General features: G+C 51.8%; 1 protein-coding gene across 6 annotated transcripts in view; it reads left to right on the top strand.

The window, feature by feature from the left end:
- Positions 1-21513, top strand: part of AP3D1 (adaptor related protein complex 3 subunit delta 1) — a 45048-nt gene extending 23535 nt beyond the window's left edge. For 5 of the 6 annotated variants that reach the window (XM_036312166.1, XM_036312169.1, XM_036312168.1 and 2 more), the window contains 23 exons: positions 1225-1274; positions 2080-2128; positions 2774-2919; positions 2999-3147; positions 3229-3459; positions 3938-4169; positions 4615-4760; positions 5141-5282; positions 6031-6102; positions 6822-6897; positions 7167-7363; positions 7776-7849; positions 8104-8278; positions 8578-8643; positions 9313-9426; positions 10378-10521; positions 10827-10874; positions 11280-11469; positions 11649-11737; positions 12037-12122; positions 12831-12952; positions 13058-13137; positions 20332-21513. In XM_036312166.1, coding sequence (XP_036168059.1) covers positions 1225-1274; positions 2080-2128; positions 2774-2919; positions 2999-3147; positions 3229-3459; positions 3938-4169; positions 4615-4760; positions 5141-5282; positions 6031-6102; positions 6822-6897; positions 7167-7363; positions 7776-7849; positions 8104-8278; positions 8578-8643; positions 9313-9426; positions 10378-10521; positions 10827-10874; positions 11280-11469; positions 11649-11737; positions 12037-12122; positions 12831-12952; positions 13058-13137; positions 20332-20427 — 2774 coding nt within the window. In that variant the 3' untranslated portion in view covers positions 20428-21513. Of the gene's footprint in view, positions 1-1224; positions 1275-2079; positions 2129-2773; positions 2920-2998; positions 3148-3228; positions 3460-3937; positions 4170-4614; positions 4761-5140; positions 5283-6030; positions 6103-6821; positions 6898-7166; positions 7364-7775; positions 7850-8103; positions 8279-8577; positions 8644-9312; positions 9427-10377; positions 10522-10826; positions 10875-11279; positions 11470-11562; positions 11738-12036; positions 12123-12830; positions 12953-13057; positions 13138-20331 lie in introns of those variants that run through there. The other variant, XM_036312170.1, reaches the window with a different exon arrangement.
- Positions 21514-22737: the final 1224 nt, after the last annotated feature.

The raw sequence follows: 22737 nt of genomic DNA, 5'->3' as shown, positions 1-22737 counted from the left end.
AATCCACAACACAGACTTTGTGCAATGCAATCATGGCTGCTCCTCAGAAGGTCTTCTGAGAAGCCATTTGTCAGGTTCAGGACTTGGCCCAGGGCCACACAGAACGCTGCTAGTGGGTGTCACACCATTGAGAACTTACAGTCTCTCTCCCCCGTGTATCTGTTGGAACTCAAGTTGTTACTCCCGGGCCGGCTGGCTATCTCCTGGTTCGATGTCTGAACCGTGTGTCGCTGTAGCTGGGCATCTTACAGATGGGCAGTGAGAGCTGGAGGCTCGGGGGACTCAGCTTTGCACTGCCTGCCTGTCTCTGCCCGTCCCTGCCCAAAGCTGTTGAGAAGCAGTCTCGTGGTCTTTCATCCTGGACCCAGGGGCAACCTTCAATTCAATGATTCACAGGAAGCTGGCCCAGGGTCTGTGCTCCGTGCCTGTAGCTGTGTGGCCTGAGCCATGAGTATCCCTAAGGGTTGATGACAGTTCTGGAGAGAAAGGGGTGGCATGTAGGTCAGGCTGGTGCCTGGAGATGGTGACCACAGATCCCAGAGAGTAGTCTCCTGCATTGGGGAAGTCGATGGGGCGGACTGGAGCATGGAAGGATCAGAGATGGCCCTGGAGATAGGTGGAGCAATTGGGGTTACTGGGAGGGCAGTGGCCTTGGTCAGGTTGTCCAGGGGCTGGCACATTGCAGAGGCCAAGGGTCTCATGTGATTGTGCTGAGCACCAGGCATGACTGTGTGGCCTGAGCTCTATGGAACTACCCTGGACAGAGATGCCTGTACTCTTAGGGCTTTGATTTTCTCTTGACCACAGAGTCCCAGCACCCAGGGTTCTCACTGAGGCTAGTCACACAAGCGCCTCTGCCCAGAATGTGCAAGGCCCAGACTCCAGGATAAGTGCAGGTGCTCCACATAAACCATGGGTTTGTGAAGTTTAGGGACAGGGAGTGCTCCCCCCCACCCCCCACCCCCCACCCCACCATCAGTTCAGTTCCTGGACTCTGTTTCTGAGGACCAGCCTTGCAAGCCTGCCTTCCCAGGGAGAGTGGTCAGGCTGCTGTGTTAATCCTTTCCTGTACAAACATCAGCTGGGCCAGGCAGTTCCCAATGTGATGGTATTTCCCACTCAGTATGACCACTGTGTGTTTGGATCCCTCCCCTCAAACGCACACTGGACATGTTGAGTGGACGTCAGCCTGCCAGGCTCTTAACTGAAGGTTGTCTGTTTCAGTTCTCATCTCCCTGTCCTCCGGCATGCCTAATCACAGTGCCAGCATCCAGGTATGTCCCGGGCCAGACACATGCCTCAGGGTCCTGAGGCTCTGCCATCGTCTGGGCCTCTTCTCCCTTCAGTGTCCCTGCCCTGGAAGCCTCTTGCTCCTATGATCTGACAGATGCTGGTCCACCCTCGTATGTCCCCATCATTCATGCCTGGTGCCCTGCACCCTGGACTATGCCTAGGAGGGAGCAAGCCAGTGGCCATACCTGCTCAACTGCCCTGGTACAGCTCTGAGTTCTTTAGCAGCTCCTGGCTCTCCTTACAGACACCCGAACCTGTGCCTATGTCTTGTCCTCTGTTCTCAGGTCTCCCCCGTCCTGAATCTCTATCCTCTTTGTGACCCCTGTAAATGCTGTGTTCGCCCTGGAGCACAGAGTCCCATGGGCTCCTTGAGTGGCCTGGGGACCATTGCGATGGTCACTCCATTGTTTTGGGGTTCAAGTTTATTTTTATTACATAAGTAACATGTAAGTAAGTCCCCGGATCTCATCCTTGCCCCAGAAAGCATTGCTCTGCTGTCTTGTGTCCTCACACATGTGAGCACTGTGGAAAGTTCCAGGGTGTCCATGCATGTTTCTGTGGGTGCTCTCACTGCCCATCTGTAAGATGCATCTACATGGGGTATCTACTGTCTCTCTGTCCTCAGTGGTGCTTACAAACAGCCCTCCTGAGCTTAAGGGTGCTCTGTAGTATGGAGGCCATGATGTGCAGAGGCCCCCGGGTTCATAGGGGTGTGGGGCAGGCTGGAGTTCACTGCATTCATCATTGCTTCAAGAGATGTAACCAGTGTCATCTCCCCGTTTGCAGCTCTGTGTTCAGAAGTTAAGGATATTAATAGAAGACTCCGACCAAAACTGTAAGTCGTTCCCCTTTGTAGAGCTGTGCACATTTCCTGCTGGGGTGCATGAGACTTTTTTGTCGTTAATTAGATATGGCAGCTCGTAGCTCCTTGATGTCTCTCCTGACAGACATGGAGCAACCCTGCTGGTCTTGTGCACACTCTTCTGTTGTAAATGTAGCAACCCTGCTGGTCTTGTGCGCACTCTTCTGTTGTAAATGTGTTCTGTTGAGAGATCCCAGCCAGTGACACCGTGTAGTGCCTGACTGCGGTGGCCAGGGCTTCTAAGGCCCCGGCGTGTTGACTACTCTTTTTGAGTTCAGATCTGTTTGTTTAGAGCAGGACAGCCAATAAGTCTTCAGCTTTGCAGTCACATAGTCTCTGCTCTTGTAGCTTGAAAGCCGACTTTAGTCAACATTTAAGTAACAGGAGTGGCCTTGTGCCAGTTCAACTTCATTTACAGAACAGTCTTCAGGCTGGACATGGCCTGAAGGGGGTTCTGGAGGGTGCAGTGAAAGGGGGCCAGCAGTGAAACACTTTCTCAGGGTATCCAGGGGGTCAGGGCCAGGTGGCAGGCCACCTGCAGACTTGGCCCCTCTCTGTGTCAGCCCTGAAGCCTTTGGCAGTGTGTTCGGATTTAACCGCGTCTCACTGTCTCCTCAGTGAAGTACCTGGGGCTGTTGGCCATGTCCAAGATCCTGAGAACGCACCCCAAGTCTGTGCAGGCCCACAAAGACCTCGTTCTGCAGTGTCTGGATGACAAGGACGAGTCCATCCGGCTGCGGGCCCTCGACCTCCTGTATGGAATGGTGTGTGCCCCTCTGGGGTTGGTTTTGTCACTCTCCGTGTTCCCTTGCCCAACCCCTCTCTCACAAGGCCCCCTCACAGGTGTCTAAGAAGAACCTGATGGAGATTGTCAAGAAGCTGATGACCCACGTGGACAAGGCGGAGGGCACAACCTACCGGGACGAGCTGCTTACAAAGATCATTGACATCTGTAGCCAGTCCAACTACCAGCACATCACGAACTTTGAATGGTGCGTCCCCATGCGTCCGTAGGCCAGGGGACACAGGGACCAGCCTCCTGGTGGCCGTGTCTCAGTGGCTCCCTCCTGCAGGTACATCAGCATCCTGGTGGAGCTGACCCGGCTGGAAGGCACCCGCCATGGCCACCTCATTGCTGCACAGATGCTAGATGTGGCCATTCGAGTGAAGGCCATCCGAAAGTTCGCCGTGTCACAGATGTCTGTGCTGCTCGACAGCACTCACCTGGTGGCCAGTAGCACCCAGCGCAATGGGATCTGTGAGGTGCTCTACGCCGCTGCCTGGATCTGTGGGGAGTTCTCAGAGTGAGTGGGCTCCAAGGGGCTCCTGGGGCCTGTGCTCACGAGAAGAAAAGATGAGGGAACGTGTTTGGCAGACCCGTCCTCTCCCTGGCATCTGCCACACCAAAGCCTAGTCTGCAAACCTGGTTTCCCCATCACAGAGCGCTCCACCTCTGCACTGGCAGCATCTCTGCTGCTTTCTCTTTAGGGAAAAGTCTCTGTAAGCTTTGTGACCATCCTCACGTGCATGGGGGTTTTTTCTCAGGTTTTCTTGTCCATTTCAGGTTGTCCATCACCACATTCTTGCTGGTGCATGGTGTCCTTTGCTTTTTTCTCTTAACTCTTTTCTTTTTTAGCTACTCGGTGATTGTCACATTGTTGCCATGGTTTCTTCCCTTAAATCCCCTCCCTCAACCCCTGATGCTGGGTGGGGTGGGGAGTAGCCCCTCCTTTAGCAGAGCGCATGACCCCCCTTCTCTGCTCACCCTCTCCCTGCCACCAGGCACCTGCAGGAGCCCCACCAGACCCTGGAGGCCATGCTGCAGCCCAAGGTCACCACTTTGCCAGGCCACATCCAGGCCGTGTATGTGCAGAATGTGGTGAAGCTGTACGCGTCCATCCTGCAGCAGAAGGAGCGGGACTCAGATGCCGAGGCAGCCCAGGAGCTCACACAGCTCATGGTGGAGCGGCTGCCCCAGTTTGTGCAGAGTGCAGACCTGGAGGTCCAAGAACGGGTACGTGCTAGTAGGCAGCACCTCTGAGGGGGCACAGGTGGAGCCCATCGAGAGTTATGGGGAATGTGTGGACAAATAGGATCTGATTTAAGGGTGTGTGGTCGGCAGACTCAGGGTCAGTGGGTTGTATTCTTGAACCCTAAGTTAGAGCTCCACAGTGCTGCTGGCTGTCTGGGCATGGCCCCTTCTACACATCTTGCTTGTGGGCCTGGTTTTGTTCCACACTTACCTCTGCTGAAGGAGGGGGAGCCAGGACTGCTTGCTCCACAGCCAGACTTCTTGTGGAGCCTTACAGGTGTCCTCGGCAGGGCTCCAGACAAAGCAGCTGCGTGTCCCTCCGCGGGCTGGGTTCCTGCATGGTCTGAGTGATGCCTGTGACTGTCAGGTAGCTTTCAGAGCCCTGTGCTCCTTGACTCACCCATAGCTCCTCCATGGCCCCCCACAGGCATCCTGCATCTTGCAGCTGGTCAAGCACATCCAGAAGCTTCAGGCCAAGGATGTGCCAGTGGCAGAAGAAGTGAGCGCCCTCTTTGCCGGGGAGCTGAACCCAGTGGCTCCCAAGGCCCAGAAGAAGGTTCCGGTCCCGGAAGGGTGAGCCATGTGGCTAATAAGAGGAAATGGAGTTGGGGGCAGGGTTTGTGGCCCCAAGAGGGGCGGTGGGAGCAGCACTGCACCCTGGACCTGAGTCTAAGCAGGAGAAAAGGGCCTCCTGTACCCAAGGCTCCCATAGGCTGGACCCCCATCACGTAGGCCATACCAGAGTTCACCAGTTCTTGTGGGGCCCTGCTGTCTCCATCCTTAGTGCCATTCCCAGGAAGTGGGTCTGCTGGCAACTCTTTGCCACAAACCTCAGGGGTGGTGTGAGCCTACCTGGGGGCTCCAGAATATGGGGAGGGCCCTGAGGTGTAGCCCAGGCTCCAGGGTCAGGCGCACAGGCTGGAGCTGCTGTGTGACCTCGCTGTGCCTTGCAGCCTGGACCTGGATGCCTGGATCAATGAGCCGCTCTCAGATAGTGAGTCTGAGGATGAGATGCCCAAGGCTATCTTCCATGACGAGGAACAGCGGCATGCCAAGCAGCAGCCGCCCAAGGCTGATGAGGAGGAGCTGGCCCGGGTGAGTGGCATGGCTCTGGGCAGTTGGCCCGCTCAGAGCAGGCTCTGAACCCCAAGCTCGTGGCAGACGTGCATGGTCCTGCTGGATCTAGGTTGTGTCCCACTGTCCTCCACAGAGCGCTGAGTCAACCCTTGATGCCAGAGTTGAGTTTTGGTGCAGTGAGGAGAAACTTCCTTTGACCCTAGAGAGACCCATGGGGGCCTGACCTGGTGCCCAAGGCCTTGGAGGTGCACTCAGCACTCTTCTGTCAGCTCCGTAGCCTCCCGGGTACAGGACTTTATAACAACAGCCCAAGAAAGTACAGAGATGCTGTGTTTCCCTGTTTCCCCACCCCACCATACCTGGCTCCTCTCTGAAATTAGGGACACTACCCCTCACCTCAGGAACCCCTCCAGCCCCCTACTTATGAACTGTCCTGGGCCTCCCAGGCTGAGCCTTTGGGCAGTGTGACCTGGCTCCCATCTCGGCTGTGCCCTGGAGTTGAGGGGGTCTCCCCACTTGAGATCTCGTCCTTGCACTAGAGATGGTAGTTACCCCCTCCTGGGGTTATTGCCACCTGCTGCCTATCCCCACACCTGCTACTTCCCACTGCTGACCTCAATATCCCTGTCAGTCAAAGGCCCATAGTGAAAGTACTGGTGAACCCTGGCCCCCACCCGGGAGCTGCAGCATGGAGGTGGCCCACAGCTGGAAAGGAACAAGGGCTTATGCTCCACATGTTCACTGACCTTGAATCTTATCCCCACAGCGTCGAGAAGCCCGGAAACAGGAGCAAGCCAACAACCCCTTCTATATCAAAAGTTCCCCATCCCCCCAAAAGGTGAGGCCTGCCTGAAACATCCTCCAGGGACATACACCGGCCCTGCGGAGGCCCTTGTTGGGGAGACCAGGGGCCACCATCAGGGCAGTGATGGGCTGTCTTTATAGATCGACATGGCAGGACTGAGGAGGTTTCCAGACCCTGGGACCTGGGAAACAGGCAGTCCCATACATGGTGCTCAAGTTCAGGCTACTCTGACCAACAGGCAGAAAGGCTGCAGAGGTGGCGCCTCTCAGCATGTGGGGACTGCATGTGGGATGTTCTGCCTGGCAAGAACATTCTACATATTGGTCCGGGGGTGTCACTGGCTGCTTTCATTGGTACCCTTCACCCAGTGGATTCCCAATGGAGGGCACATTGGGCTCTGCACAGGAGATGTGGCTCTGTGTAGTGGGCTCAGGTGCTTCCCTTCTTGGGCTTGCTGGGTCTCTGCTTGGTGACTCTGCTTGGCCTCCTAAGGGACCCACAGACCCTTCCCCACCTGTGGTGCGAGAGGGTACCTGTGTTGTCTGCCTAACTTGGAAAAAAGGGATTCAGAGGGAGAAAGTTAATGGAAGTTTTGTGTCTCAATCTATACTTGTTCATGCTGTAGACAATCTCCCAGGAGGACCCCTTGCTTCCCCATGTCGTCACTAGAACTCCTCTCATCGTGCAGTGAACCCTTCCTCGGGTGTCACCGTTCATCCTGCCCAGTGATGTTTTGCTGTTTGCCTCTGCAGCGTTACCAGGATGCACCCGGCGTGGAGCACATACCCGTAGTGCAGATCGACCTCTCAGTGCCCCTGAAGGTGCCAGGCAAGTGTCTGACTAGTTTAGGGACTGTAGGTGGCATAGGGACAGGGAGCTCTCTGATGGCAAGGGTGGCAGGAGACCCTGAGCCCAGTTCCTGACTGTCATTCAGAAAGCTTCCACCCGAGTCTAGTGGCTCGAGGGGCATCACCTGCATGTCCCATCACCCTCTAGTGCAGGCAGGGTGCAGGGTGCATCTGCTCAGCCCCGGGCTGCTCACATAGGGCTCTGGGGCCAGAGTTGGATGGGGTTGAGGCCCATGTTCATGCCTACAGGGCTGCCCACATCAGAGCAGTACGTGAAGCTGGAGGAGGAGAGGCGGCACCGGCAGCGGCTTGAGAAGGACAAGCGGAAGAAAAAGAGGAAGGAGAAGAAGGGCAAGGCGCGACGCCATAGCTCGCTGCACACAGAGAGTGACGAGGACATTGCCCCGGCTCAGCAGGTGGACATTATCACTGAGGAGATGCCCGAGGTGAGCCTTTTAGCCTGACACAGGCTTCTTCCTGCCTCCATGGGACCCAGCTGGTCAGAGAGCTACACTCGTGTGCTGCCTCATTGCCACTATCTCTGTGCCCTAGGAAGACTGAAGCCAGTGCTGTTCTCTGCCCAAGCCTAAAGGCCAGGGAGTGTTGAGCTATGAGTGGACGTGTGTGTGTGTGTGTGTATGGTCTTTTCTCCCTCCCCCATCCTGCACTTCCACTCTGTTTCCGGTAGCCTGGAGGTACTGGCCCATTCCAACCTTTTGGGCCAATCAGATACTCTCATGTCTATGGACCTGGGCATGTGTTTCCAAGAAGGGGGGCGGGGGTAGGGGACTCCTAATAGGCTCAAGCTCAGGGTCCAATGGTCTGGGTGAACACCACCAAATCTCTTTCTTCCCTTAGAATGCTCTGCCCAGTGATGAGGATGACAAAGACCCTAATGATCCCTACAGAGCCCTGGACATTGACTTGGATAAGTGAGTGTGGGGCTGGGCCTGGGTAGCGGCCCTGCAGGGCTGGACTCAGGCCTAGGCTTTCCTGATGTTTCTCTGTCCTTGCCATCCCCCTCCACCCTTTACATTTTTATGCAACGAGTGTGGACAGAAGGGGTGGCAAAGGGTTCATCCTCCTCCAGACCTCGTCACAGGCCACAAGCATGCCTGGTGGCAGAGATCAAGTGCAGGAGGACAAGCCCGGCTTTTCCTGTGACCTGCCCCTACCCCACCCCCAGGCCCTTAGCCGACAGCGAGAAACTGCCCGTCCAGAAACATAGAAATGCCGAGACCTCCAAGTCCCCTGAGAAAGAGGACATACCTGTTATAGAAAAGAAAAGCAAGAAGCCCAAGAAGAAAGAGAAGAAGCACAAAGAGAAAGACCGGGAAAGAAGGAAGGAAAAGGAGCGGAAGGTGAGGCCTGCCTGTGGATCTCATTCTTCCTCCCTCCCTCCAGAGCAGGCGGGCAGCCGTATGGGAGACGGCAGGCACCCCAGTCATTGGTGGCACTGAGACCTGTCACAGCCTGTTGTGATCAGGGGAAGGTGAACCGTTGTCAGCCTCCCTAAGTGGAACATCCAGTACTTTTTGTTTGCATGCATTTTATCCATGTGGCCCTGTGCCTGGTGGGGGCTGCCTTGCAGGTTTCACCCAGGCTTTCTTGGGGCCTGTCCTGCTGCTTTGGCCACAGGCCCATCTTTCTGTGGTTTCAGAGCGAGGACTTAGATTTCTGGCTGTCCACCACACCACCGCCTGCCGCTGCCCCAGCCGCATCCATGGTAAGACCCTGACGGGTGCACTGTGCTAACCCCACAAGGTCCTCAGCTGGATGGGTGCATTTCATGGCCTTGGCAGAGCTGCCTCTCTAAGGAGTGCAGGGACACCCTCTCTGCGTACTGCCCACATAAGCCCTTCCCCTCCATCACCCATGGGGCCTTCCTGGCTGTCCAGGCCCCTGATGGGCTCTCACACAGGCCAGCCAGATTTGGGCAGCTTTCATGCCTCATGCCTTACCAAGGCAGTGGCTGTAGCAATGTGGCAGTGGTTGGGCGACTGGCCCTCAATACAGAGCCTGCCACTGCCCCAGCCCCATCCACAGTGCCCCGAGTCTGGCAGCAGCCTTGAGCAGTCTCTTTATTAAAGTAGACGGTGCTCTGTGGCTCTGGAGTCTTATGCGGTGACCCCAGTCAGTGCCATATGGTCTCAGACCAGGCTTCCTCTCCCATCTGTCAGCCGCTTGCACTTCTTGATGGCCACACACCTGCGTGCTGACAAAATATCTGGCACGCAAGAGGAGGCCGCCTGGGCAGAGGAGGCCCAGGGTGTGTCCCAGTATGAGGGTAGGCCAGGGCACAGGGGTAGAGGACACCCTATTTTGGGTCCTGGCTACCCTCTCCCTCCTCCACCCCCCACCCACCCCTGAGCCTCCACCACCGTGTTCCCTGCAGGGAGAGCCAACGGTGAGCACAGTCATCACTGCTCCTGAGGAAGAGCGTGAGGAGCCCAAGAGGCAGGAGCAAGATGAGGAGGAGGAGGAGGAAGAGGAGCGAGACTCTGAGAAGGTGAGGATTCCCACCTGGTCGTTCTCACGGGGGTGGGCCATGCACCTACACTGAGGGCTGGTGGAGGATGGTTACCTATTGCCCAAATCCCTCCAGTGGGGGCCATTGACCTGATGGTGGTCTCCTGTCACTGTGTTTATGGGGTTCTGGTTTTTATGGTAGCTTTATTAAGTTGTAACTCATACTACAAAGCTCGCCCTTTGAAATGAACAGTTCACTGTACTGGTTGGTGGTGCATTCTAAAAGTTGTGTAACCATCTGAACATTTCATCATCTTCTCTTCCCCCCAAAAAACCTGTCCCCCCCATCAGTAGTCATCACCCCGGGAAGGCTGACCCCCCGCCCAGCCCGACAACCACCAATCTACTTCCTGTCTCTGATTTTGCCTGTTTTGGACATAAATGGGGTCACACACTGTGACCCTTGTGTCTGATTCCTCTCGCTGAGCATTGTGTTTTCAAACTATCCACATGTGTCAGTGCTTCACTCCTTTTCACGGCTGAGTAATATTCCAGTGCAAATGGACTACATTGTGCTTATCCTTTCATCTACTGAAGTACTTTTGGATTGTTTTCACTTTTTGGCTGTTGTGAATTCTGCTGCTGTGAACACGTGGGCAGGTTTCTGTGTGGACATAGGTTTTCAATTCTTGGGTGTGTTCTGAGGAGTTTCCTATTTGCTGGGCCATCAAATGAATTCTTGCTCTTTTCCCCTGTATGTTTTTGCTCCAAATCGGCAGCGACTGTCCGGCAGTGAGTTCCCAGGTTCTTATCTCAGCTGTACTGAGCTTCGTCCATTCCCCGTGGACCCTGGGGAGTTTTTGGCCCATCCACCTTGACATCTGACCCTTCCCTGGGTGCATTTGGTTTCTGTGTCTTCAGCCAGGGTACATGAGGGGAGGGCATCGCCATAAAAGTTTGGGGTTGACCCTGACCTTTGCTCTGGCTTCAGAAACCTTCCAAGCATAAGAAGAAGAAGCATAAGAAGGAAAAGGAAGAGAGACCCAAAGACAAGAAGAAATCCAAGAAGAAGCCTCCTGCAAATGAGGGGATGGCAGAACCCGTGGAGAACGGCGCACTCAATGAGCCTCTTCCGGTGAGGGGTACTTTACTTGCCTCTTAGGAGCCAGCTGTGGCAGGCTGTCGGGCCTTAGGCGGTGGGCTGGTGGTCCCTTGGGTCTGACTGGACATTGGAGGGCGGGGCTCGTCTCTCTCACCATGCTGGTATCGGAATCCCCTGGGCGTAAACTTGTGTTGTCTGTGGGGGTGCTCCTTGCCCCCCAGATCTCAGAATCCTAGTATTTCAACCCAGAGCACTTGGCAGCTCCCGCCCACTTTGTTTTGTGAGGGCACGCTGAGGCTCTGGTGAACCAAAGCTGAATCGTTTTCCTTTGTTCCCAGCCCATGTCCAGCTACTCCCTCCTGGCTGAGAATTCCTACGTTAAAATGGTGAGCAATGCAGGCATTTCACAGGTGCTGGTGGGTGGCTTGGGGTCCCTTTGTTTGGGAGGCGGAGGTGGCTGCACCATGGGGGGCATGAGTGGCTCCAACTGTGAGTCCCCCTTGGCAGCCTCTCCATGGAAAGAACCCCACGTCACATGTGTGACAGCAAGGCCTGCTCACCATGGGCGAGGCCAGGGGCAGATGGGATGGCAAACTGTTTTCAAAGGACAGGAATAGCTAAATAACTGCAGACAAAACCGAGATGAGGTTTTCAGTGAGGACTGGGAAGCATTCCTTCACACTCTTCTGAGCTTATAGAATGGGTGTTGCATTCCCTTGGGCCCCTGTGCTGGCCCAGAATGGGTCCGATGAGCTCCCACCACAACCATTCAGCCCAGTCTTGCTTTGCAGACATACGACATTCAGGGCAGCCTACAGAAGGACAGCCAGGTCACCGTGTTCATTGTACTGGAAAACCAGAGCAGCAGCTTCCTGAAGAGCATGGAGCTCAACGTGCTGGACTCACTCAACACCAAACTGGCCCGGCCAGAGGGCTCCTCTGTCCATGACGGCGTCCCCGTGCCTTTCCAGCTGCCTCCAGGTGAGCAGTGGCTGACGCCCAGGGCTCAGTGGAGGCCAGGCATTCTCTCAGGCTTGAGCTCGTTCTTATCACACCTCCTTCCTTCGGTCCTAGGGATGCCCACTCACCTGCTTCCGGGGGGCTGGCTTCGTGCAGCTTCTCAGGCCAGCCTGCCTCTCTCTCCCTTCCCCCCTCACCAGGCATCTCCAACGAAGCTCAGTTTGTGTTCACCATTCAGAGTATCATCATGGCCCAGAAACTCAAGGGAACCCTGTCATTTATTGCTAAGGTATGCGGGGCCTGAGGTAATGGAACGGCCTGCATTAACCCCCACACCACTGCAAGCACACCCAGAACCCAGGGCTGGGTGTCCAGAGAGCAAGTGAGGCCCTGCCTGGGAGCCACTCCCAGGTCACCTGGATGCATCTGAGCTCGAAGACCCTGCCCTTTCCCTAGTCATCCTGTTTCCAGGCTCAAGGCCTGGCCCCCACTGCCCACTCACCCTACTCCGGAGCTTTCAGGCATAGTCCGTGCACTCCACTCACCCAGCCCCTCCTCCCTACTCACCCTGCATCACTGCTCCCACAGAACGACGAGGGCTCTACCCACGAGAAGCTGGACTTCAAGTTGCACTTCAGCTGCACCTCATACTTGATCACGACTCCGTGCTACAGGTGCATGAGCCCACCTGCCTCCCCTTCCCACCTTCACCCCGAGTCCCATGGGGCAGCCAGAGTAGGTCCCACCCCACTTTACTGTTGTGTGAGGCTCTCTTTGTGCAGTTACCTCACAAAGTCCTCTGACCTAAGGTGTGAAAAGGCAGTAGGGTTGGATGACCAGCTGGTAGGTAGTGTAGAAAGTCCGGCTCCTCTGCCATGTCAGCAGCGCAGGCCACATAACAAGCACCATAGGCTAAGCAGCTCACACAGCAAACATTAGTTCTCTCTCACAGCCTTGGAGGTTGGAAGCCCAGATCAAGGTGTTGGCAGGTTGATTTCTCCTGAGACCTCTGTCTTTGGCATGTAGACTCCAACTTGTGTCCTCACATGGTTGTCCCTCTGTCCTGATCTTTTACAAGGACCCAGTTATGTTGGATGAGGACATTGACCTCATTTTACCTTAGTCACTCCTTTAAAGACTCCCATCTCCCAATATAGTCACATTCTGAGGTCCTGGAGTTCAGGGCTTCAACATAGGAATTGGGCAGGGGGCGGGGGTGGGGGAGACACAGTTTAGCCCATGATATCTTGTAAGACCCTTGGAGACCTCCCAAGTCGTTGGCACACAGGAGGGGTCCCACCTCCACAGCTGGGGGCTTTGTCTGCCTTGATGCTGGGGACCCTGCCTATTGTCAGCCTCCCTGTCCTGTGTCTTTTCCACAGTGACGCCTTTGCCAAGTTGCTGGAGTCTGGGGACCTGAGCATGAGCTCAATCAAGGTTGATGGCATTAATATGTCCTTCCAGAACCTTTTGACAAAGATCTGCTTTCTTCACCATTTTTCTGGTAAGGGATTTGATGGGACTGGTAGGCGGGAGTCTTTGCTCACACGTGGCTCTCACTCTGCTCCCCTCGGGGCCACATTGGCCTCACCCACTTGCTCTGTTGCAGTTGTGGAACGAGTGGACTCCTGCGCCTCCCTGTACAGCCGATCCATCCAGGGTCACCACGTCTGCCTCCTAGTGAAAAAGGTGAGCCTACATGAAGGCAGCCTCTCACTCCCTGCCACCATGCCCTCACACCATGTCTCCTCCCTCTAGTCCCTGCAGACTCTCCTATGTAACACATGAGCTCGAAGACCCTGCCCTTTCCCTGAGTTCAGTCTGTGACTGCTCTGCTGAGGTCCATGGAGCCCATGTTCATGAGGACAGTTGGCCTTGGTTTTCTGCTGGGTTTGAGCATCAGCGCACCCATGGCCTCATCACATGAGGTGGGGCTATTCTCCCCTCCTGCGTTTCCTGGGAGAGGTGTATGATTCATGTACTTCTTCCTTACACGTTTTGCAGAATCCACCAGGGGAACCGTCCAGGCTTGGAGGTTTCTTTTTCTTTTTCTTTTTTTTATATATATATTTTATTGATTTTTTACAGAGAGGAAGGGATAGGGATAGAGAGTTAGAAACATCGATCAGCTGCCTCCTGCACACCCCCTACTGGGGATGTGCCCGCAACCAAGGTACATGTCCTTGACCGGAATCGAACCCGGGACCCTTCAGTCCACAGGCCGACATTCTATCCACTGAGCCAAACCAGTTAGGGCCTGGAGGTTTCTTTTTTGGGAGGTTTTTACCTACACGTTCATTTTATCTACTAGTCATAGGATCCTCACTTTCTCTATTTCCCCTCAGGTTGAGTGTTGGTAGTTTGTGGTTTTCAAGGAATTAGTTTGTTTCACCAAAGTTACCGTATTAATTGATGTGGGCAGAGTCATTTGTGGTCCCCTTGTTCTTAGAATGCCCGAGTGGTCAGTAGTAGTTACTTTCCTTCAATTCTGATGTTAGCGGTTTGTGTCTTCTCTCATTTTTCTTGTGTTGTGTTTTTTTTTTTAATTTTCTTTATTGTTGAAATTATTACAGATGTCTCCTTTGGGTTTTTGTTTTTGTTTTTTTCCCATTGACCCCCGTGACCCCGCACTCGCCCCCCGAAGCCTTCACCACACTATTGTTTGTGTTCTCGTTTTCTTGGTTATCCTAGAGTTTATCAATTTTATTTATTTATTTTAGTTTTTAGTCAGCTTTTAATAAAAATATAATAAAATAACAGTTTCTCGTCACTGTCCATTGAGACTGCACACTTCTGAATGGAGAGATCAGTCATCGGTGAATTGCTTTTCTATGACACTTGAGGACTGCATACTTGCAGCTTTGACCTGAATTTATCTAACACTCTCAATTTTATTGATCTTTTCAAAGATCAATATAAAAACTTCGGGTGGAATATGGGTATGTCACCACCCTGTCTGTCCCTTGACCCTCCCTCTGTGAGCAGCTGTGTATTGTACTTGGATACATCAAAGATGCCATCACATCGCAGTCTGGGAGCCCTCAGGGATAGGCCCCCCCCTCCAAAGGGTTACAGGTTCAATTTCCAGTCAAGGGCACATACCTGGGTTGCAGGTTCAATCCCCAGCCACAGTCAGGGTGTATGCAAGAGGCAGCCAATTGATGTGTCTCTCTCACAATGATGTTTCCCTCCTCCTTCCATCCCTCCCACTCGCTCTAGAAAAATATATATATATATCAGTCAATGGAAAAAATAATATCCTTAGATGAGGATTAACAACAATAAAAAATCAACTAATGGCCAAAACCGGTTTGGCTCAGTGGATAGAGCGTCGGCCTGCGGACTGAGAGGTCCCGGGTTCGATTCCGGTCAAGGGCATGTACCTGGGTTGCGGGCATATCCCCAGTGGGGGATGTGCAGGAGGCAGCTGATCGATGATTCTCTCTCATCGATGTTTCTAGCTCTCTATCTCTCTCCCTTCCTCTCTGTAAACAATCAATAAAATATATTTAAAAAAAAAAAAAAATCAACTAATGGCCCTGGCTGGCGTGGCTCAGTTGGTTGGGCTTCATCCCATGCACAAAACGGTTGCTGGTTCAATTCCTGGTCAGGGCACATACCTGGGTTGTGGGCTTGGTCCCCATTAGGGGACGTGCAGTTGGCAGCTGATTGATGTTCTGCTCTCACATGTTTCTCTCTCGCTCTCCCTTCTTCTCTCTCTAAAAAAATTAATTTTTTAAATCAACTAATGTGCCCTAGCTGGTTTGTCGCAGTGAATAGAGTATCAGCCTGTGAACTGAAGGGTCCTGGGTTCGATTCCGGTCAAGGGCACATGCCCGGGTTGTGGGCTCGATTCCCAGTCGGGGGCGTGCAAGAGGCAGTCAATCAGTGAGTCTCATCATTGATGTTTCTGTCTCCCTTCCTCTCTGAGATCAACAAAAATATTTTTTTTAGCCCTGGCCGGCTTGGCTCAGTGGATAGAGCATCAGCCTGAGGACTGAGGGGTCCCAGGTTCGATTCCGGCCAAGGGCACATGCCTGGGTTGCGGGCTCCATCCCCAGTGTGGGGTGTGCAGGAGGCAGCCAATCAATGATTCTCTCTCATCATTGATGTTTCTATCTCTCCCCTTCTCCCTTCCTCTTTGAAATCAATAAAGAAATATATGAAAAAAAAAATATATATATATATATATTTTTAAAATCAACTGATGAATGCATAAATAAGTGGAACAACAAATTGATGTTTCTTCTTTTCTCTCTCTCAAAAAAAAAAAAAAGTTTTAAAAAAATGTGATACACCTAACACACCAAACATGAACTTTGCGCAGCCTGTCTTTTTTTTTTTTTTAATTAAATCTTTATTGTTCAGATTATTACAGTTGTTCCTCTTTTTCCCCCCATACCTCCCCTCCACCTGGTTCCCACCCCACCCTCTGCCCTTACCGCCCCCCACTGTCCTCATCCATAGGTGCACGATTATTGTCTAGTCTCTTCCCGCATCCCCCACACCCCTTTCCCCCCCGAGAATAGTCAGTCCACTCCCTTTCCATGCCCCTGATTCTATTATAATCACCATTTTATTCTGTTCATCAGATTATTAATTCACTTGATTTTCAGATTCACTTGTTGATAGATGTGTATTTGTTGTTCATAATTTGTATCTTTACCTTTTTCTTCTTCTTCCTCTTCTTAAAGGATACCTTTCAGCATTTCATATAATACTGGTTTGGTGGTGATGAACTCCTTTAGCTTTTTCTTATCTGTGAAGCTCTTTATCTGACCATTAATTCTGAATGATAGCTTTGCTGGATAAAGTAATCTTGGTTGTAGGTTCTTGGTATTCATCACTTTGTTGTTGTTTTTTCCTTTTTTTTTTTTTATTAAATTTTTATTGTTCAGATTATTACATTTGTTCCTCTTTTTCCCCCCCATACCTCCCCTCCACCCAGTTCCCACCCCACCCTCCTCCCTCACTCCCCACCCACTGTCCTCATCCATAGGTGCACGATTTTTGTCCAATCTCTTCCCGCATCCCCCACACCCCTTCCCCCGCAAGAATAGTCAGTCCACTCCCTTTCTATGTCCCTGATTCTATTATATTCACCAGTTCATACTGTTCATCAGATTATTTATTCACTTGATTTTCAGATTCACTTGTTGATAGATGTGTATTTGTTGTTCAAAATTTGTATCTTTACCTTCTTCTTCCTCTTCTTAAAGGATACCTTTCAGTATTTCATATAATACTGGTTTGGTGGTGATGAACTCCTTTAGCTTTTTCTTATCTATGAAGCTCTTTATCTGACCTTCAGTTCTGAATGATAGTTTTGCTGGATAAAGTAATCTTGGTTGTAGGTTCTTGGCATTCATCACTTTGAATATTTCTTGCCACTCCCTTCTGGCCTTCATAGTTTCTGTTGAGAGATCAGCTGACAGTCGTATGGGTACTCCCTTGTAGGTAACTGACTTTCTTTCTCTTGCTGCTTTTAAGATTCTCTCTTTGTCTTTTGCTCTTGGCATTTTAATTATGATGTGTCTTGGTGTGGTCCTCTTTGGATTCCTTTTGTTTAGGGTTCTCTGCGCTTCCTGGACTTGTAAGTCTATTTCTTTCACCAGGTAGGGGAAGTTTTCTGTCATTATTTCTTCAAATAGGTTTTCAATATCTTGCTCTCTGTCTTCTGGCACCCCCATAATTCGGATGTTGGTACGCTTGAAGTTGTCCCAGAGGCTCCTTACACTATCTTCATATTTTTGGATTCTTTTTTCTTTTTGTTTTTCCGGTTGGGTGTTTTTTGCTTCCTTGTATTTCAAATCTTTGATGTGATTCTTGCGATCCTCTAGTCTGCTGTTGGAACTCTGTATAATATACTTTTTAAAAATATATATATTTTATTGATTTTTTACAGAGAGGAAGGGAGAGGGACAGAGAGTTAGAAACATCGATGAGAGAAAAACATCAATCAGCTGCCTCCTGCACACCCTCTACTGGGGATGTGCCCGCAACCAAGGTACATGCCCCTGATCAGAATCGAACCCGGGACCCTTCAGTCCGCAGGCCAATGCTCTATCCAGTGAGCCAAACTGGTCAGGGCAACTCTGTATAATATTCTTTATTTCAGTCAGTGTATGCTTAATTTCTAGTTGGTCCTTTTCATATTCTTGAGGGTCTCACTAGATTTCTTGAGGGTCTCACTAAATTTATGGGCGGTTTCTAGAAAATTCTTGAAAAACCTTATGAGTGTGGTTTGAACTCTATATCCAGTAGTTTGCTTTCCTCCATTTCTATCATTTGTGACCTATTTCTTTGTCTCCGCATTTTTTATGCTTCCCTCTGTTGATAGAGTGGCTTTCTGTACTGGGCGTCCTATAGGGCCCAGTGGCTCAGCCTCCCCAATTCCTGAGGTGGACACTCTTGGTGCACCCCCTTGTGGGCTTTGTGTACAGTCTTGTTGTAGTTAAGCCTTGATTGTTGTAGGTATCACTGGGAGGAATTGACCTCCAGGCCAATTGGCTGTGACAATCAGCTGTGGTTATGGTGGGAGAATTCTGTGCTGGAGACAGCCTTCTGGGGCAAGACTTGCTTCAGTGGGGCTTTGGTGCTCACTGAGTCTGCCCCCTGAGTGTGTCCCTTATGGATCTGAGGAGATGTAATCTGGATGGTCCCACTCTGACCACTGGGTACCCTGGCACTTGGATCTCTAAGGAGGTGCTAATTTAGTCTCTGCCTGAGGCTACCCAGCAGGAGCTATGGAGAGATCTACATATTCCTCTTCTTTGTTTGGGGTTTGGAGGTTCCCAGATGAGGCCCAGCTGTGAAGCAGTGCAAGCTGCTGTGGGGCCTTGGGCCTTCTCTTGGAAGTTCTGGGTCTCTCTGACCCAGCTGCAGTTTGTTAGGTAATTTTAGATTGCAAAGGGCCAGGGCATTCATATGCAAAAGCCTCTACGCACAGCTTGGGTGGGGCAGGGTCTCAGGGAATCAACAGGGTGGAGCAAGCAGCTATGGCTGATCCTCAGCCCTGCCCTAAGGGGCCCCGCGTCTCAGTGTCCCAGTAATCGCTGCAAACACCTCTGAGAGAAAGCCGCCCTCGAGTTCTGCTCGCTGCCAGACAGTCCAGTTTCTCCCCGTATGAGTCTGGGTCCCCAGAGATTCGCCTGGAACGGGAGCTCAGAGCAGTCGGGATCTTGAGACTCCCTCCCGATTCAAAAAGACAACGGCATCCTCAGTTGCCAGCCCTTTCCGCGTGCGCCTCCATACCTCTGCACTTTACTTCCGCACCTCCTCTGAGTCTCAGTGTGCTTTTCTCTTTCCTTCTAGTTGTAGAATTTCCACTCAGCCAGCCTTCCTGTGGTTCTGGATGATGTCCGTTTTGTCTTTTAGTTGTATTTTTGAAGTTGTTGTGGGAGGCAGCAATTTCCAGTGTTTACCTATGCCGCCATCTTGGTTTCCTTTCTGCGCAGCCTGTCTTAAAGGTGTGCAGAACACAATATCCAGAAAACGTTGCAACCAACACAACCTATTTTAATGTGTTGTTCTCTGTCATGATCATGGGGCAGCAGGAGCCCAGCATCACAAGAGAGATTGTATTGCTTACCACTAGCCAGAAAAAGATCTAGTAGATTCAAAATTTGGCATTAAAGTTTAAAAATTGTAAGTCAGAGACCTGCTATACTTTAAAAATATGCCATTTCCACTTGGAATCCATGGTTTCTGGTGAGAAGTCACACTCCTCTGAACCTTTATTCTTTATATAGGGAGTGCAACTTTTTCTCTGGCTGTTCTCAAGATTTTTGTTTGTCTCTAGTTTCCAGCAGTTTATGATGTTTCCGGGCATTTAATTCTTTGGATTTATCTGTTTGGAGTGTGTTGAACTTGATGAATCTTTGCATTTCTTTATAAAATTTGGGGAATTTTGGCTATTATTAATGATTTCAGCACTGCATATTTTTATCATCTCTTTCTGGCAGCCCAGAGACCTGAACCCAGACTTTCTGTTACCATTTTTCAAGTCTCTGAGGTTCTGCCCACCCCCCACTTCCTCAGTCCCTTGTGCTGTCTGTTCAGACTGCAGTGTTTCTAGTAACCTGCTGTCAAGTTCACTGACTCTTTCCTCTGCTATTGAACCCATTCAGTGAGTTTTTTATTTTGATTATCACATTTTTGGTTTAAAGTTTCCATGAGGTTTTTCTGTATATCTTCTGTTTGTTTCCTGAGGTGCTCTGTTTTCTCTTAGTTTCGAGAGTGTTGTGATTGCTTCTGGGAGATTCTCACAGCAGCCACTTCCTCACCTCTGTCAGATCCGTCTGACATCTGCTTCATCTCAGTGTGGTGTTTACCGATTGTCTTTCCCAGTGAGCTGAGATGCCCCGGGCTTTATATGCTGAGTCATCTGTGACTATATCCTAGATATTTTGAATATGCCTAGTGTCTGGGCCTTGTTTAAGTCCTGGGGAGACTATTGATGCATAGGCTCCTACTGCAGTTTTCACACCTTTGTCCTCCACAGCACGGAGCTGCCTCACATGCCCCCGTGCGTGGGGCCAGGGCCGGGTGGTGCTCTGTGTTCTCAGAGTCTGGTGTGCTGGCTCGTCAGGGTGAGGGCCATGTGTGCTCAGCTTCAGGCAGGTCCTCAGCTCATGAACAGTTTTGCAGATCACTTTCCCCGAGCTCTGTCAAGCTCTTCCCAGGGTTCTGATTCCAGTTGTGGGCCCCTGGCCACCACTGCAGGCCTCAGTCCAGGTTCCACAGCTCCTCGTTTGTTCCGGTTTTGAAAGCACCCCCACATAGGGACAGCATTTGGGAAAATCCCAAGTGCAGTACATGTATTCGTGAGGCAGGATTTTCATGCAGTTTTCAACTTACTGGACTGCGCTTTCCCTTTTTCAGGGTGAGAAGTCTGTATCGGTAGATGGGAAGTGCAGCGATGCCACACTGCTCAGCAACCTGCTGGAGGAGATGAAGGCTACCTTGGCCAACTGCTGACTGTTGTCACTGAGGCCACCACAGAGAGGACGTGAAGGAGAGACGGGTTCCAACTGCTAGTTTCTCCTCTGTCGCATGTACTTATTCAGCCCGGCGTTAAGTCCACTGTCGTCACGGTTAGACATTGAGGTCATATGTTCAGATTTTTCCTGTCATCTTTTTTACTTTGACTCTTCCCACTCTCTTTGGGGAGAAACCCTGCTCCAGTCCTCAAACCATCAGTGACTCCTGTGGCCGGGGTCAACTGTACATGGCCGCAAGAGCTGTTCAAGGAATGAGTGTGACCACTGTCCAAGCCAGGACTGGGTGGGCCCGGGTGATGGGTATACAGCGGACAGGGCAGGGCAGGGAGGCACGTCCTGCTTCTGTGAAGTCATCCAATCCCACTAGTCTCCACGTCCCCACCTGGGAGGCGAGAAATGGGCTGGCTGCTCACCACAGTGACATTCCCCTTCACACCTCACAGCCAGTCAGTTCTCTCTCGCCAGGAAACATGGTGGGGAAATGGTCATGCAAGCCATTGTCCATTGCATTGTGTCCCACTGCTGTGTTTGTGTGCCGGGTAGAGAATGGCAATGGATTGCAAGGGGTGAGGGCTGCAGTCTGGGTAGGGATTTATTCAGGACCCTTAACAGAGCAGGGACTGGACATTGTTTTCTTTTCAGTAAAATAGGTCTCGGTTGACATTGAGGTGAGCCACAGGCTTTGTCCTCCCGTCATATCCACAGCTGCTGGGAGGGCCCAGTCCTCGGTTCCATGGCCCCGATGGTGAAGCACATGCGTCCTGGGGAGGTCGGGTCCCTTAATGTGCCTCATGGGCAGGGCAAGGGGACTCTGGCCCACTCCAGTGAGACTTTCCTCAGAGATGATGGTCCTCAATGATGTTTTAACTATCCTTTTGATGAAAACTGTCACTTTAGCATGTAATCTATTGCAGAATCCTGTGCAGTGATTCTAGAATCTTGAAATTGTATGATGTGTTATATAAGAATTTGCTATCAACATTCCCATGTAAAGGAGACATATCACGCTGCTGTCATGATTTTGTGTCAAGACGATCCAATAAACTTGCAAAATAGGCATTTACCTGTTGGTGGGGGTCATCCCCTGGTGGCAGGGAGGTTGCGGGGGTCTGTGAACATCCTTGAGTCGCTCAGAGTCAGATGGGGCTGTGGGACACCCTCATCCTCTCGGGAGGCGACATGATCCCCATGCCATCCCGGTCCCTGGACTGGGAGAAATGGGGTCCAACACCACACAGTGGCCATCACCCTCCCTTTCCCAGAAACCGCACTGGTAAGAGGTGTGCTGGGTGAGTGGCGGGAGCAGATGCTAGAAGGAAAGCCCTGCTGCTAATTCACCACATTGCCACTGGCTTTTCATGACAACACATGGACAGGGTGACTCACATCCGGTCAGGCTGGGTCAGTGGACAGAGAGCCCAAATCAATCACAACTGGAATCTCCTAGTGTAGGGGGTGGAGATCAGCCCCACATTAAACCCCACTTGGAGCACCAGTGGGGAGAAAGGCCTCGCCAGTCCTGCCTCTACCACCGTCAGCCAGCAGGCCCTTTCCACTTCTCAGTGGGGAAAAGTGCATCATGTAGCACACCAACCCCTTGATTGCCCTCGGGCTGGAAAGGCAAAGGCCAATGTAGAAATAGCAGTGACGGGGTGACCAGCATCCTGGTGATCAGCCAGCCCTGCTCCTGGCACACACCCCTCCCTGTGTTTATTGAAGACGTCCCACGACTCCATTACCTAAATATCTATCCAAATATCACCTGAGCCTCTCATGCTGTTTTGTTTAAATCCTACCGGATAAACACACAGGTGAAAATGTGGCTAGCATTCTGTCAGGGAAACTTCAGTAGGAAGCTGTGCAGCATGTGTGGGGTCCTCAAAAGGCCTGTGACTCAACTCCCACTCTCCCCCTCCAGACACAAGAACAAGAGGGAGCTGGAGGAGGAAGTCAGGGAAGCAGCACCCAGGCTGAGAAAGGAGTGCCTGCTCAGGACAGACTGACAGGCAGGAAAGGTACCTCAGGGCAGCATTTCAGAGCTGCCCTCCCGTCTTGGAACAGCTATACAGCCTGGATCACAATCCATGTGGAGTGTTTTCGAAGCAGTGCTGTAGGGTTCCTTGGACTGAGGTTCAGCCCCACATGACCTGATGGCCTCAGCCCCATGATACACTGAAGCCAACCCTGTCTCACCAGACTGCAGTCTCCCTTTGAATCATCAGAACCATCTCGCTCCAGGCTCCTTTCCAGGTGAGCCTGCCCAGGTACGCTCTGGCAAATCACCGTC

Source organism: Myotis myotis, unplaced genomic scaffold (assembly GCF_014108235.1).
Source record: "Myotis myotis isolate mMyoMyo1 unplaced genomic scaffold, mMyoMyo1.p scaffold_m19_p_6, whole genome shotgun sequence".
Classification (NCBI taxonomy): Eukaryota; Metazoa; Chordata; class Mammalia; order Chiroptera; family Vespertilionidae; genus Myotis; species Myotis myotis.
Note: the sequence above shows the minus strand (reverse complement) of the source record. Positions and strands in the feature narration are given on the sequence as shown.